The 16,010-nt window shown below is 39.5% G+C and overlaps 1 protein-coding gene across 1 annotated transcript; it reads left to right on the top strand.

The window, feature by feature from the left end:
• The first annotated feature begins 6 nt into the window (after window positions 1–6).
• On the top strand, window positions 7–2,702 carry Tpx-3 (thioredoxin peroxidase 3). Its single transcript, XM_076318166.1, has 3 exons — window positions 7–350; window positions 530–753; window positions 827–2,702. The coding sequence occupies exons 1-3, from the start codon at window positions 306–308 to the stop codon at window positions 1,284–1,286; spliced, it is 729 nt and encodes a 242-aa protein (XP_076174281.1). The 5' UTR covers window positions 7–305; the 3' UTR covers window positions 1,287–2,702.
• The last annotated feature ends 13,308 nt before the right edge of the window (window positions 2,703–16,010 follow it).

Here is a 16,010-nt window from a genome sequence, read left to right on the forward strand (position 1 = left end):
GCTAAAATTCTCTCGCGAGAGGATAATCGTCGTATTTAAGCAAAAAATATTAATAATTAAGTAAATGTAAACAAAGTTATAATGAGTTTAACAAATTCAGTGATTTTTGCCGATGTCTTTCATTGAAATGCATCATTTGCATGAAAAGTGAGTTATATAACCTCATCAAAATCCAAATATAATATATTTGCAGCCGGCAGTTACTTTTGAGTACAGTGTTTCTGTAATTTATCGAGATTAAAAGTCTCGTTATTTTATATAAATATTTCTATACTTGTATAATCAGTGAAATTCGTACATTCATAATGTTCCGAGTGTTAATGGCTTTGCGTCCTCAGACTTGCAAAGCGGTAAGTCATGTAATCCAACAGAATTAATACTTTATTTAAAATATTTAGGTGCCTGAAATGAAAAGGCGAAAGATTTTCTGAGAGCCATTTTGATATTTAAGTAATGTTTACAGATTGATGAATATTACTTAACAATAAAATATTATGTACAGATAAATGTGTTTATGTTACATTTACAGGCTTTTATTGCAACATCGACTTTGGTAAAAGCTAAGAATTTAACATTGGTAGAAAATGCACGTAACATATGTGTTAGTTCTAAACTTTTCTGCTGTCGACCTCAAGTTCAAAAACCTGCTCCTGATTTTTCTGGCACTGCAGTGGTTAATGGTGACTTCAAAGAAATAAAATTAAGTGACTACAAAGGAAAATATGTTGTTCTTTTTTTTTATCCTTTAGATTTGTAAGTTTTTGATCCGTGGTAATCATAGTCATGTTAATTATTTATGAAACTAATTTTAGATTTTTATTTATAGCACATTTGTATGCCCCACTGAGTTGATAGCATTCAGTGAGAAGATTTCAGAGTTTACAGTTGTGAATGCACAAGTGATTGGAGTTTCTACAGATTCCCATTTCAGTCACTTGGCCTGGATAAACACCCCAAGGAAGCAGGGTGGATTAGGTGGCAATTTGGGTTATCCTCTCCTCAGTGATTTTAACAAAATAATATCAAACAAATATAATGTCCTCCTTGAAGATGCTGGAATTGCTTTACGGGGACTTTTCATTATAGATGAAAAAGGAATTCTTAAACAATTTAGTGTGAATGATTTACCAGTGGGTAGAAGCGTAGATGAAACTTTGAGACTTATTAAGGCTTTCCAGTTTGTTGAGAAACATGGAGAAGTCTGTCCTGCTAATTGGCAGCCAAAGTCCAAGACCATTAAACCAAATCCAAAGGAGAGCAAGGAATACTTTGAATCAGTGAATTAAGCATTGAATATAACATTTTATATAAAGTACAATATATTGTTATATAAGTAAAGAACTAATATAAATCTCTCAAATTTCACAGAAAAATTGTCTCCACTTTTCTTTTCTAGTTTTTCAATATTATTCATAGTATTGGAACGTAATACTTTACAAATAAATTTGTTTAAATTTATGGCATTAAATGGAATTTTTCTCTTTTTCAATAGTATGCAAATAGAAGGAAAGTAAATAAATGTATGCGTGTTTTTATAATCATGTTCCTAGCAGGCAGAATTGCTCCCAACAAGATTGAAGGTGTATTCGGTTGCTTCAGTTAAAAGCAAAAGAGTACAAGGATTCGCGATGCTCGAATATAAAGTAAGGGGGAAAGAAAAAGGTGTGTGAACGCTCGTATGTACACGTGTGATGCAGAGGACTCGGGGATGGAATTCGAAGAGCCACGATAGGTGGAGGAAGGGGGAAGCAGCAATTTTATCCTGGTTAATTTGATTTTTTGTAGAGATAGAAGTAATAGTGATGGGTCAAATCCTTGTCAGTCCGTTCCGGATTATTCTCTCTCTTCCACAGTTCCGTTACAAAAGTACCCCTTGAATTCACGTAGGAAGAGGCAAAGGGTGTTACAGAGTTCATCTATTGTTACCTCAGCAATAATAAAATAATTCTTTTATAAATTGTCTTCTTGTCATAACACCGTACCGTATTCGGTTCCTTTTATTAACTAAGAAAATAGAAAGACGGAGAGGTGAAGATAGCCGAACGGTATGTGGAGATAGCATTTCGGTGATCTCGAATTTAAGATTTAAAACGCGTGAATAAGCTTCCATAATCAATAGAAAAGAAATTAGGATGCAGTTTCGATGTAAACCGGGCTGGATGTTGCGAAGATGGTTGATTTCCGAATTTGTGATAAATTTATAGTAGCTTATTATTTTGTGAAAAAGATAAGAAAGGGATAAATTAACCCGAGAAAGGAGGGTTAGAATTTGACAGGCTGTGTAAGGTAGACGGAAAACGAAGAAAAACTGAAAAGCGCCACCTGAGGTAAACGGCTGATATTCATCTTACAAAATTCAATTCTGTCCTTTGCGAGTCGAAATATTAACATTAAACATATTCGAGCGAGCAGATCCGGTCCCGTGTCTCCGAGCCTTTGTGAATTAACTTCCAGACCTCGCTATTTGTGCATCTGAACCGAAGCGAACTGAATATCGTTTGCATCAATGACATGGTTCTTTGTCTATTGTCTGGATAATTAACGGATTACTAAGACAATTTTGGGTAATCTTCAAAAAATAAATAAAACAGTAATTTACGGATAAAGTAAGGAAAATTATAATAAGAAAGACCTTGTAAAATCGACAGTGTAGTTAATTTCAGATAATAAAATAGTACCTAATGAAAAGAGTAATACGATTATCTACGGTGGAGGTTTACATATTTTGTGACGAACTCTTCATTCATTTCAGGTTCAAGGCAAAGTGAATTAGTTAATGTATTATTGCTACGGGTAGGCTTAGCAAATTTGTGCAAATTTTGAAGAGGGCGATCACATCTTTATTTGCCTTTTTTGTTTATTAAGTAAATTACGGTAAATTTATGTAAAACTTAAAAAAGTTAAAGTAAGTTTATGAAATAGTTTTTAAATAATTAAAATAAGTTACTATCGGGTTGTTCGGAAAGTCATTTCGTTTTTTTTGGTGAAAATCAAACACGATTTTTTTAGAGTGTATAAACATTTCATTAAATTATATATTCTCCATTTTGGAAAACGAAATGACTTTCCGAACAACCCAATATAAGTTAAAATAAGTTAGCACAAATTAAAATAAGTTAACATTTGTTATAATCATTTAAAATAACTTTTTTACGGAAGGTTTTATAATGATACTATATTTTATGCACTTTTTAATAGATACCCGATATTACCCACGTGTACAAAAAAAAAACCGGGTAGCCAAATGCTTTCAATAAATCTTGTTTCTCTGTAAACTATCTCTATGCCAATGCGTTCCAGTCATCGTTGCTTATTGTTCTGTCTCTTTTTGTTTCAGTGCTTCTTCGCAACTCGTCACGTGATGGCTTCATATGTAATCACTTTAGTCATTAATGAAAATGCATATAATTCGAGGTGCTGGCAACGGCTTAAAATAGGTATGTTCAAACATATCGTAACGTAGCTTTAAGACAAATATAATTTCATCGTAGGGAGATTCAATATTTTTGAAATAATTGCAATGTACCATTTAATACGCGTTCCCTTTGAGACATCTTTTCCTTGTTTAATCAAAAAAAAGTTACTAGATTGAACATTGCGTGTGAACTATCTGGAGCGCTTCTACTTACGGGACGCGGATCATTTTTGACGGTCGAAAGGATTTTATAGAAATTGTTCTAATTATTAGTACCAGGTACCTGATATGTAAACGGTGCCTCGATGATATATTACTATCAAGAGACATTGTTTTATACTTACTCGAATACGTTCATTTAACGTTCGTATTCGTTCGTGATCGTTCATGTTCGTCTTCAGTCTGGTCATAGCTTAAGACACATGTTCCTTATAAATACAATCATTTTAGCTCGTACTATTTTTTTCACTCTTCGCTTGCATAAATTTAATTATGTCTCCGAAAATCTTATTATCATGTCAAGAATTGTGCGTCGTATCACTGTTTTTTTCGAAATCCTTTATCGGATGTTTAAATACGATATAATAAGCAAAATACAATAAGATTAAAATCCAGTGGGTTTACATTATTTATCGATTATTGATTGAACGGTTACATGTAACAGACCGGTCAGTTCAAGCTTGAATTATTCAGCGATATTGGAGGTTTTGATTATTCCGTAGATTTATACGAAATCAAATGAAAATTTAAGACATCATTTTTTTTTGTAGGTTAAACAATCAATAACAGTACACACAAAGCTGAGATAAAATGATTTTGTATTCACTTGTTATAAGAATTTATTTAAGTAAATTAAGTAAACGTCTTCGAATACTAATTTCACTCTCATCATCGTCATCACTCTTCAACGAGTAATTAGAATGCACTGACAACTAATTAAAAATAGTTTATTTTCATTGTCAGGATTCATTTTGAAGAGTCGAAATTGTTGTAATAACTTTAAAAGAATAAGTAAAACAATATTACTAATAGAATAAATACGAATAATGTTTAATAATGTTTCTGCTACTGCCCCTAGCACATTTAGGATTGAGTTGATTAATAGTTTAGCGGTCGATAACTGAAATCAACGCGGAACATCGATTTATAGGCTTCCGGTCGATAAACAATGGTGATATAAAGCCTATTTACCGGCTCCCGGTAAATAATGTGTTAAAATTCTTCTCGTCTATAAATTTATGATCGTAATGTGATAAACTGGTCCAAACAAGCTTTTAGCTCAACAAGGTGCGCTTGTGTCGCGCAAAGTAAGTGTGATAGCGATCGAAAACACGATTGTCGCTGTTGTCGCTCGATAACAGTGCTCGACGATCTACGTTGGATTTTAATACCCACACGAACGGCCGGAGACACCGGAGACGATTGTTAAGGTCGGTTAAGCGTTAGTTACGGACAACAAGAGGAGCAATTAGAACGGGAAGCCGTACATTCGTAGCCCTAGCAATCGCGGGGGCGGAACAAACTAGCGGCCGATAGACGAGCAGGAAGTCGATTAGAACGAGAAAATCCCTCTGCCCCGGTCGACGACATAATCCACGCTCACTCTTAATCGGACGTCTACGACGAATTGGCGTAGCGTCGAAAGGAGAATCGATAACCGCCTTTTCATCGCGTTGGAATCGTGGCAAAACGGGAGAGGAGAACAACTGGATTTGTAAAACTTTCCAGAAATGATGAAATCAATGGGAAAATTTATTCCGCTATCTTGGTCACATGATTCACCATATCCAGGGTGTTGTGGCTAATATCTTTTGAACCATAAAAGATATTGGAACAAAATTTGTGACAAAAAAAAAAAAATTGAAAAGATGCTGTTCCAACGATATACATGCATTGTAATCTGTGTTTGTTTAATAATTGTTTTGGTCGTCATGATAACTCCGGTATTAGATATACAATTTTCTTTGAACTATCTACAGAACATTTTGTACCAAGTATTTCACGATGTAGCATAGAATTGTACGCATGTAGCACAGTTTTTTATATCTTAATTGTTTAATTATACAAAAATGTATAAAAATGATTTTTCAAGATGAGAAAGATTCTTCTTTTAAAACAGCCGTAATTTTTGCAATTATTAAAATTTCTGTAAAATTACACGCTACATTTGAGATAATAGTTTCCAGTTTACGAATCAACGAGATCTTTTCATTTCAGATGTTCCTATACATGCCGGGAGTGAATATTAGCTATCAGTGTTTTGGCAGAAGAGGTTTCGGAAATAGCGAATAATTCCACCATTTTGTAATATTCCTATTTAAAAAAGATTGGAAAATAAAGCTAACGGTTACGATACTGTCGCCTGAAAAATATCTAAAGTTTTCATTTTGTAATTACCTATGAAAAAATTTCTCAAACTTCACCCATATTTGAACACCTCAAAGTGGCGTGTATCCCCTTCAGTGAAATAACCATTCACGTATTGCGTTTTGAGTATCGCGATTTTGGTGGCCAAAGTGCTCTCTGGGTATTCACGCACGGCCAATAATATTGTGCAATATCGAATACTGGCAATAATATTGACTGTCTACGGATGATATTGCGGATTGATGCAATATATCGAAACAATCGAAACGCGTTTGATATTATCGAAACCCCGTCAATCCATTGAGACGCGTGTAGGCAGTGTAGCGCGATATCACCTCAGTCTGCGGTGTACTTTTGTACTATACTCCTCGTTCGCGATGAACCAAGGAGAAAGATATCAAAAAGCACCATTTCTCAACATTATTGCTCCAATGATATCGATCGAGCGTACTTTAGAGAAGAATGGGAATATGGACCAGATCGTTGTTTCTTTGTTAAATACTACAATATGTCTGGAATTTGAAACGTGCAGAATAATTAATGTTCTCTGTCGCCATCAAAGAGAAATCGTGCGATTCGCATATGTCTTTTCAGTTAAAAGAATAAAAATGAACGAAAGATTCATTTCTTCCCTGGAATAATTAATAAATATATTTAGCTATTTGGAAATATCACTCTCACGCCAAGATTTTTAGGTTATTGCAAGAGAAGGTAAAATGTGGTAACAAGGATCGGCGTGGTTTTTGTGATTATTGCCAACATCTTTGAGATACTTTTATTAAATATCAAATTTATATTAAATTCTATTAAACGAACATAATTTCTTAAAAAAAGAATCATATAATTATTTATTTTTTATTTTATGTACACATTCTCAAATTTTCGTAATATTTTTCGCTTTAAATAATTTCAAAATTTACGTGTAATTACTACAACTATGAGAAAATAGAAAATCTAGAAAAAAGTCAACTATTTGTTGCACTTTTTTTAGTTTTTCAGCTGTGATCCATATTACCGTTCTATTTGTTCAAACCATGTTTTTTACAAAGTTACGTAAAAATAGTGTGCCCTCGAAATAATTGAATTTTCATCTTAGAAAGATACCGATACATTATCTCAGATCTACGAACATACCATTATTTTTCATCGATACATGTCTTGTACATATTTAATACGATTTTCTCAAAAGAAAAGAAACTGTTTCATATTCCCCTCTCTTATTTTAAAAATGATATCTGGAAAATTCGATGACTCGAAATAAGACGAAAATTAAGAATTTCGTTAGAGGCATCGTTTTCGAGAAAAATATATTCGAAAATACGCGGGCGACCTACTTGACTAATGACTGGCGTTATGAATTCCACTACAGACACAAAGTATTGTTCGTACACCTTAAGAACGTGTTAATAGGCAAGTGTCGTTGATGTACAAGCCCTGACGTTGTCCAAAACGGTCGTCCTATAGTATCCAAAAACGGTCGCAGCAGGTGCCTGTAGCGGTACTCGGTAACTCCCGTCACTGGCTACGTGCACGCGTTCAAATGCATTTCTCTCGAATTACGATTCGTCTTCGACGCGATTCCATGGTTCTTGAGTTTTCGTCTCGTTTCGAGTCGTAAAATCCCCTTGTCCTCGTACGTGTCACGAATTACGGACTACTCAGTACGCACATCAATCCTCTCCAAATCCAAGTAGATTAACGACATCGCACGCTCGCGGGAAACACTCCGAATGAGAGATACTCGTATCGCGTCAGTAGCAACCACCGTCGGATCGCTTAACGTCATTAGCTCCTCGGAAAACCATCTCCTCCTCCCACCGTCTCCCGCGTCTCCACGTTACGGTCGAGAAGAGGAAAAAGGCAGCTCGAACTCGTCGTCGGTTATTGTCAGCCCGGCGATCGAAGCGAGCGAGCGAAACGCGCGTCAAAGAGGAGAGATCCTCTATCGTTTCTCGTGAAATAGAACCTCGCGTCGTTTGAGCCTCTTTGGCCCTTCAACCCCCTACTTTACCCCCTCGGCCCCACCCTCTGGCTTTTTCCACCGTCGCTCTTTTTTCCTTCGCGGAGCCGTCTAATAACCTTCTTCCCCTCCCCCTCCTCCCCTCCCCTCCCCTTCCCTCCTCCTCAACCCCAGCGCGCGACTGCTCGCGAAAAGGAACATTTTCTTAAAGGAGCATTCAGAGCGCGGCTTGATAGGTGGATATTACGGGCGGTTCTGGAGAGAGGTGGAGAGGGGAGGGTGTAGGCGGCAGGTTACTCTCCTAACGGTGGTTCGACTTTGAGGGGGAGGGGGGTGGAAACGAGAGAACCAGGAGGGCGAAACCGTAGCGCGTCGCGGCCACGAAAACGAGGAGACACAGCGGAGGGGTTGATACGGGTGGCGAGGGGAGGTGGGGAGGGGGGTGACGACCAGGAGATACGGGGAGGGGAATGCATCCATCCATATCCATCCCGGGGTGGCTACCCGGGGCTTTGATTACTTGTTTTAATCTTCCGACTGCCGACCGGGCGAGCATCTGTCACTCAAAATCCGTAATTGCGCGCGGTACCCTCCGCCGTCTCTCTCCTCCCCTCCCTCTCCGGCCTGTGTCGCACGGCACCGAAAGAGGCGGGGGGAGGTACCGGTGGGGAGGCTCAGGAAAACGATGCCTGGTTTCGAGCGTCGCTATTACCTTCTTATCGCTCGTTTAGCGTTTTCGCGCTGGCTTTCCGGTCATGGGATACGGATCCGCGTTCGCGGCCAATCGGGTAATCGGATTACTCCCCCTTCCGGGTGTACGCTCTGTGAAAATCCGGGCACGACATGTCTGCCCCCACCTTACTCCTTTTTTGGTCATCGCGGACCGGTTGTGGGTTTTCGAGGAGACACTGCATAGCTTTGCGCTTCTCGCTCGAAACTCCAAGAATCGGTGTAAAATTTGAACGATTTGCGTGTTTGTTAATTTTTTGTTAGGAAGTGTTTAGTTTGTATCGGTAAGGCCGAGAAAGTATAAGTTTCACAGGGTTTTTCCCCTCGAAAGTACAACGAGTACTTTGAAATTTCAACAAATTACACGTTGTAAATTTTTTTTTTTTTAAGTGAAACGATAGCTTGAAGTGTCTAGTTTGTAACAAAATTGACCTTTTAAAACCAAAGGAATGATTTGTCTTTGTGAAAAAGGTAAAAAGGACAGGCGAATTGATTAAAAATTGTATTACTTTTCGTTTTAAAACGGTTGATTATTACACGAATCACAAATAGACACCATCCTGATTATTTTTCATGTGCCTGTTTACCACATGCCGTGTATCGGCACTAGCTTTCATCACCTCTTTTGAATTCCTTACATTCTTTACATTCTACATTCGATTCAAAGTTCAGTTTTTTCTTCAGCTTCCTTTTATCTGTTTTGTGTTTTTCGATTCGTTTTATCTATTTATTTTGCTCGATATTTAAGGCAATATACCGAGGCGAGTAGAAACATTTCTTTATTTAACAAGATCAATGTTAATAATTTATATGTATTCCAAGTACCAATTTACCTTTCTAAGTTTATGTTCAAAAGTAAACACTCGCGAAGTAATTGTTAAATGCATTGGTTGCAGAATTGCAACCCTTTTATTTTTCGTCTATATAAATGTTAATAAGAACTAACAATCGTGTTTCTTACCTACTGTATAATTTTCGTTTATTGCCCCACTTATAATATGTAAAATAATTTTGGTTCAGTTTCATTTGCAACTATCGAAAAAACTGTACATTAAAGTGTTGGAAAGAAAATTTGTTAAAATCATGGAAACGATGAATATTAACTGGTTGTACCGCCGCTAGATGGCATTGCCGTAGAAAGTCAACTAACACGTTTTGTATTTTCAGGAACAACGATGGTTAGAATTAACCTGTTTTTCCTTATACGATCCCCGGTGGTTGAAGATGTCATTAAAGTTGTCACATGTACTTGGCAGAGGATGTATATAAGGGGAATTTAATTTTTAATGGAAAATTATACAAAACCATTCCGCTTTTTTTTATCAAGATATCTCCGTTAGGTATCTCTGTTTCGTCGATGCAAAGACACGAGGATCGTAACATATAATCTTATCTATAGAATGCGTTAAGTCAGGGTCGTCAGGCCCGTTCACCGTTACGTTTCTCTCCCCTCCCCTGTATACTTTCACAAAGAAATAAAGACGAAAGGAAGAAAAAACGGTATTCTCAAACTGAAAATAAACGCTGTTCTAAACACAGTTCACTCTACATGTCCGAAATCTTACGATTAGGTCGTAAGGTTCATTCACCGTGTACGTTACCCCTTCCTTGTGTACTTTTACAGGGGAAATTCAGACTTCGAACGAAGAGAGAAGGTACAAAAGAGCGGTGTACTTGAGCCCAAACTCGTCGTGAAAAATCGCGCGACGCCATTTCGAGCTACTTCCTTCCCGCGAGAACGATTCACCGTGTTTCAAAATCCACCCCCCCCACCCCCCCCCGCCCTCCCCGTGCTGCCCCCAAAGCGACTCCCGCGTTCCCGCGCACAGTGGATATGTGTATTTTCATACAATTCCATTCGTGCGGGATTCCGCGAGATCTCTCTCTCTCTCATTGTCACGGAGCACATTTGTAATTAAAGGTGCCATTAAGTGGGCTTTGATAGGGGAGGGCCCATGTTAACCAGTCGTCACAATGCCCGATGAATGTAAACAACGGGCCAGGCTTTGTCGTCTAATTCGCGCCGTGGATGGGGCAATGGCCGTCACAAAAGACACATTTAGTTAAATGCAACGCGCGAGCTCGTGCGCCGCATTGTTTTGATCCGGTTTGAGTGGGCACAATTAGATCACGCTACTAGTTTCGCCTCTCTCTACCCCCACTCTTCTGCTCTTCGCCAGTCCCCCACCCGTTTACGCGTAGCCAGGACGGGGGGGGGGGCGATTGGCTTCGTGTAGCCGCGTAAACATCGGCCCGCCGGACACGGTGAGTTGGAGGGGAGGGGGGTGGCGGTGGTGCAGTTTTAGCGTCGGTGCAGCGCGCGCGGTGGCGTGTCGCGAATCTCTTTTCATCGATCTGATGACCACCTCGTCCATTCGTGCGGTAAGTGGATAGGGCTGGGTGGCCGGTGCCTTGTCGAAGAGCCAGCTACACCAGTTGGGGAGGGGGAGCGGGCAGCGGGGGAGAGAGGTGGGGTGTGGGGGGTGGGGAGTTTCGTTCATTTAATACCGGCGGGGCTTTTTTTCTTTCCCTTCTGCTGACCGCTAAACACGCGCGCGAGGACGCATCTCGAATCGGGTTCCCGATCGAAGTTTCTCCGCTCCTTCTCATCCCTCGCTTCCTCACCACCCGCCTGTCCGACGAACGATTCTTCGGAGAAATCGAAACCAAGGTTGCTTAACCTTGTACGAGGGGAGACTATGGTCGCGCGCTGTTGACGATAGTGGTTTGTGGAGGGGGGGGGGGGGGTTACGATGGTGGTGAAGGGTCGAAAAATTAAGGTATCACGAGGAAACACTTTATTTCGAAGACGATCGTGCAATCGTATGAGGTACCATTTATCCATTAGCCTCGAAGTGAATACATTGTGCGAAGGTGATCGATTCCACGAATTTTTATGTAAAAACTTTATTAACCGTTTATCTGAAATAAAAGCGAGTCGTCTGAAATATGAAAAAAAACAAGCAAGTTTTATAACTCGCGTCATTGGGTGTGAAAATTTTTTTCGTTCAGTTTTATTTTTCGATTTTTCGTATCGGTTCGAAGTTGAACGCTGTTTCGTTCGTCCTATATTTTCACCGCAAATGGAACGATATGTTTTTGTTAAGCAACAGTGATCGCTTGTAAATACCAATACAGGGTGTTTCGGGACAATTCTGCTCGTAGCACCGGACAAACGGGGTACTTGCCCCGGGCCCCGCTCTTAAGGGGTCTGCACTCATTGTTAGTTACTTCTACATTTGAACAAAAAGAAACATATCTAATTGTACCAACTGGGGCATTCAATTTCTTTTTCAACATATTTTCGATTATATTATCCTTGTAGCTTAAAATTGCTAAATTTTGAGTTAAAAATTGCCGGAATTGAGATCTCCTAAAACGTAGTATCCCGGAAAAGATAGGTTTTCAAAGTACATTGGACACTGTAGCGATCAACACCTGGAAACTTTTTAATTAGAATAAGAAAAGGTAGCCTCGCATTCTCTACTTGCCCCGGGCCCCGAAATGCCTAATGACGATACTGTCTCGAAACGTCCCAGTAAAATTTCACCAGTAACAGGTAGCATGCCCAGAGATATCTCCAATTACCAAAGTTACAGATTCTATTAGAATTAAACGCCTCGATAAGAACTCTGTGCTTAGAAAAGCACTTGCACCCAATCTCTCCTCCTTCATTCAGAGTCACCCCGTAACGACAAAATCGTTAACAGTCGATCGAAGAGGCTGTCGACGTTCACCGAATTGATATTCAAACTTTTAATCTCGTGTCGAATCCCGTACATCCCTACAACCCTCCCCCCTTCCTTTCGAAAAATCGATCGAAACGTTCAGGGACAAGTACTGCAGCGCACGACCACGATGAGGAACCATTCTCCGCGCTAAATTTCGGTATCTTTGTCGAAACGCGACGTAATCGTTCCTTCGTCGGATTTAATCCAGCCGATTCAGTCCCCCATTCCCCCCTCTCCTCAACTGGAGCGCAATCTCCGTGGCCCGTGAATACCCCCGAGCAAGAAAAGAAGAAGCACCCGCGTGCAGGCAAGCGTTTACGCCAGGATTTCTGCCGCCACTGCTGCTGCTGCTGCTGGCTGCTCCTCTCTCTAATTGTCGGAGTCATTCGGTTCCTTTCAAAACGGAACAGATGCACCGACCTGTGTTCGAGAGACTGCCTTAGGGGGGGGGGGGAGCGGGACACTAGAGGGTACAACGGGGGGGATCCCGATGGTGGATGTCTCTTGGGGTTATTTTCAGTCGATTATCCGCCGAGCGTGGGGTCAATGCTGGTAGGCCTCACTCTGTTGAAGCAACGGAGTAGACGACCGGTCTATTAGTGGGTCTATGGAAGGGGGGAGGGGGCAGAAACGGGGGGACGACTTCATTTTCACGTCTTTGGGTCGCGTCGACGCGAGTCGACCCCCCCTCTCCCCAATCTACTCTCGTCCTCACTGGAGTCTCTTGTTTCCCGCGAGGATGCAGTCAGATTGTTTCGTCGGTGCTTCGTCATTGGTTGCGCGATCCTGACAAATTGACGCCGGGGCACGCGCCGCGCCTCTTTTGTGCCCGCAAAAGCGCATCGAACGCTATTCTTTTTGTTTACTTCGAAGCGACGCTTTAACGGGGGGGAAATCATTTTCGCGAAAGGGTAGAGTACTGGCGATTGTTCTGACCGGTTTGGAAATAAAGTTCGGCCGTTGGTTACTAGTCTGAACGGTAGTTCTTTTCGGAAGGTTGGTGGGGGGGAAAAGGTGCACGAGGTGTTCTGTAAAATTATGGTGCGACCAGTAGGGGGATAATTCTCTGTGACCAAATGAGTCGAAAATGTGGAATGAAATTTTTTCTTGTATGGATTTTTTTTTTACTCGAAGACTCATCGTCGTACGATTCGTAAGTCGTTTACAAGGAGCGTTAACATAGTGCATAATGTTGATTCCTTATCAGTGTTTGGGTACTGTTCTTTATCTTCGTCTGCTTCGAGTGGATTTGCAAATGAAAATAAAGACGCGTAATATTCGAAACGATGTTGAATAAATCATTACGCAAATTTCAAACGCATTTTGCGCCTTCGATTCTTCGAATGCCAGAACAATTCTTGCCTTTCACTGTCAAAGGCATCGGTTATCTTTAGAATAAATTTTTGATTTGATAATTGATGAATAAATTTTATTCTACGTTTTGATTTCTTTTTCACGTAGAATCACTCTCGTTTCAGTCGTACTACAATTACTAGGATACCGTGTACGAAGTAGGTTGATACTAAGTTGAGGTTAGGTTCTAATAACAGCGTTTTCGCTATGACGAAGATTAGGTTTTAACGACAATGTTTCAGCTGCACCTCTACTCGCGTGCTTTGACTCATATTTACATCATGGTATACTCTTGTACTTGCGTAATAAAGTAATATAAACAAATATTCGAGTTCCTCGAACGTATTCAAACAGCTGCAAATGGAGTTACAAATACGATCACCAGAGGGCTAACAATTAAAAGATCGGTTGGTGTTTCCAGCGAGTATTTCTCTTTTAATGATAAATTAAAATTTCTAATTAAAGTTTCTATTAGTGAGTTCTTTCTTGTATTCGAATTGAAAATTAATAGTCAAATCAATTCGTGCACTGTATATATATAAAGTTATATACATGTAATAGAGACCTATATTTTTCATTTAACAGTACATATATTTATAATGATAAATACAAATATACATCTTTTCCTAATTAATGTAAAGTCTGCCCCTCTTAATCTAATAAAATGTTAATACATGCACCAGTATGTACATACGTGCTTCGTGTGTACCCCGATTTACGTCGACTACTCTGAGACCGATTAGTATGTAAGTTCGGGAGATAATTCTATCGTATTTTTCTAATTTATTTAGTTTTCTAACTCGCAATCACCGAGCATAATTTTATCTTTAACCCTCGAACGTGCTTTCACGAGTCAATTTCTCATCCGAGGAATTACTTTCTTTGTTTCGTACGCGGTATGTTCTATTTCGTGTACCTAAGCGCCCCTAAAACGCGATTCGCGCGACACTCTGATAAGCGAATGCCCCGGCCGATTAAGGGAATATTGTCCGAAGCAAAGCGAGTAGACATGGCCGTTGCATGAACCGTGCAAAGGTGGAGCAGTTGTATCTTATCTCGCGTTTAATCAACATCGTTGACCCCAACTGCGACGCTCCTAAGCTTCAGTAATTACTTAGATGGACGTGTCCAAACCTTTGACACGACCGCCCCTCGCCAGCGGGAAATAAAATGCGTCCATGCGTGTTGTTCGATGCTCGCGATATAAAGAAGTTTAAGATCCGTTTGATTCCACGAGTAATTAATACGAGAACTTTTCTTTTTCCTTTTTGTTTGTAACGACTTTATTTATCCATAAGGAAGAGAGAAAGATTGTATATAAATTCGAATGAAGGGGAGTTGTTGTTTTGCAATCGAAATTTCGATTTGCATCGAATTGAAAATTATGAGACGTATGAAAAAATGCTGCTAACAATAAATATAGACAGAAGGTACAGATCTAGTATTGCAAGAGAGGGATGTCTTTATTCTCTTTATTATTCTCTATAAGAAAAGTATTGGAACATTTGGGTCGAAAATTGATTATCTTAGAAGATATTTGTTATTTATTGAATACGCAAATCGTCTTCAAATTACAAATCTTCCAACTTTTTAACAAAGAAGAAATATTGCTCTGTTTAATTCTTCGATAACTGTTCTAAATTGGACTTTATAAAAAAAAACACTTCACAAGGATTTGCTTTCTTTTGCGCTTACAAGGATATTGGAGAAAAGGGTGCCGTTCAAAAGAACAATGATCACTTTAAATTCTCATAAAAGAATAATTTTGGAAAAATAATAACGCTACCCTTACACGTGCCCCTTCAAACGATGCAATTTTGTCTCCTAGTGTTTCTTCGTAGAACCATAAATAACGGAGATATTTAAGCGTTTCCATTTAAATGGTTTACCCTGTATAATGGTCGGAGTAACATTACTTGTTCTGTCCAATAAAGTTTTTCATTCGTCAACGTGTGACGTGGAACGAAAGTTGCTGTTGCTGATACAGAGGACGACCGATAATCGCGACTGCCGCGGGTCGAGCAATTAGCTCGCGATTGGTGCATCGGGACGCGACGAGAAAGGGAATAATACGAAACGAGAACGCGTATGATTAATATTGTACGAGCACCGTTATCGAAGTTTCAGTTATACCCTGGTACACAGAGGTAAATTAAAATATGTATCTCTTAATTTATTTTCCGTGATTGCGTCGTTCGTTGCGAAATTAACCACGTTAAGTGAGAACGCGTTGATAAATTTCACGTACCCAAAATGGGGTACAGAGAAATACAGGGAGGGGAGGGGAAGACCTGTAAATTGACGGTACAAACTGTAATACGGTAATTATACGCGAGAAAATTAAACGAAAATATAAAATAAAATTTCGTCGTATTTCATTTTTGAGAAAAACGACTTTGAATAATTTCTTGGGAGAGGAGCACAATGGTACGTAACAAAATGGCCGATATTTTCA

Source organism: Ptiloglossa arizonensis, chromosome 8, assembly GCF_051014685.1.
Source record: "Ptiloglossa arizonensis isolate GNS036 chromosome 8, iyPtiAriz1_principal, whole genome shotgun sequence".
Lineage (NCBI taxonomy): Eukaryota > Metazoa > Arthropoda > Insecta > Hymenoptera > Colletidae > Ptiloglossa > Ptiloglossa arizonensis.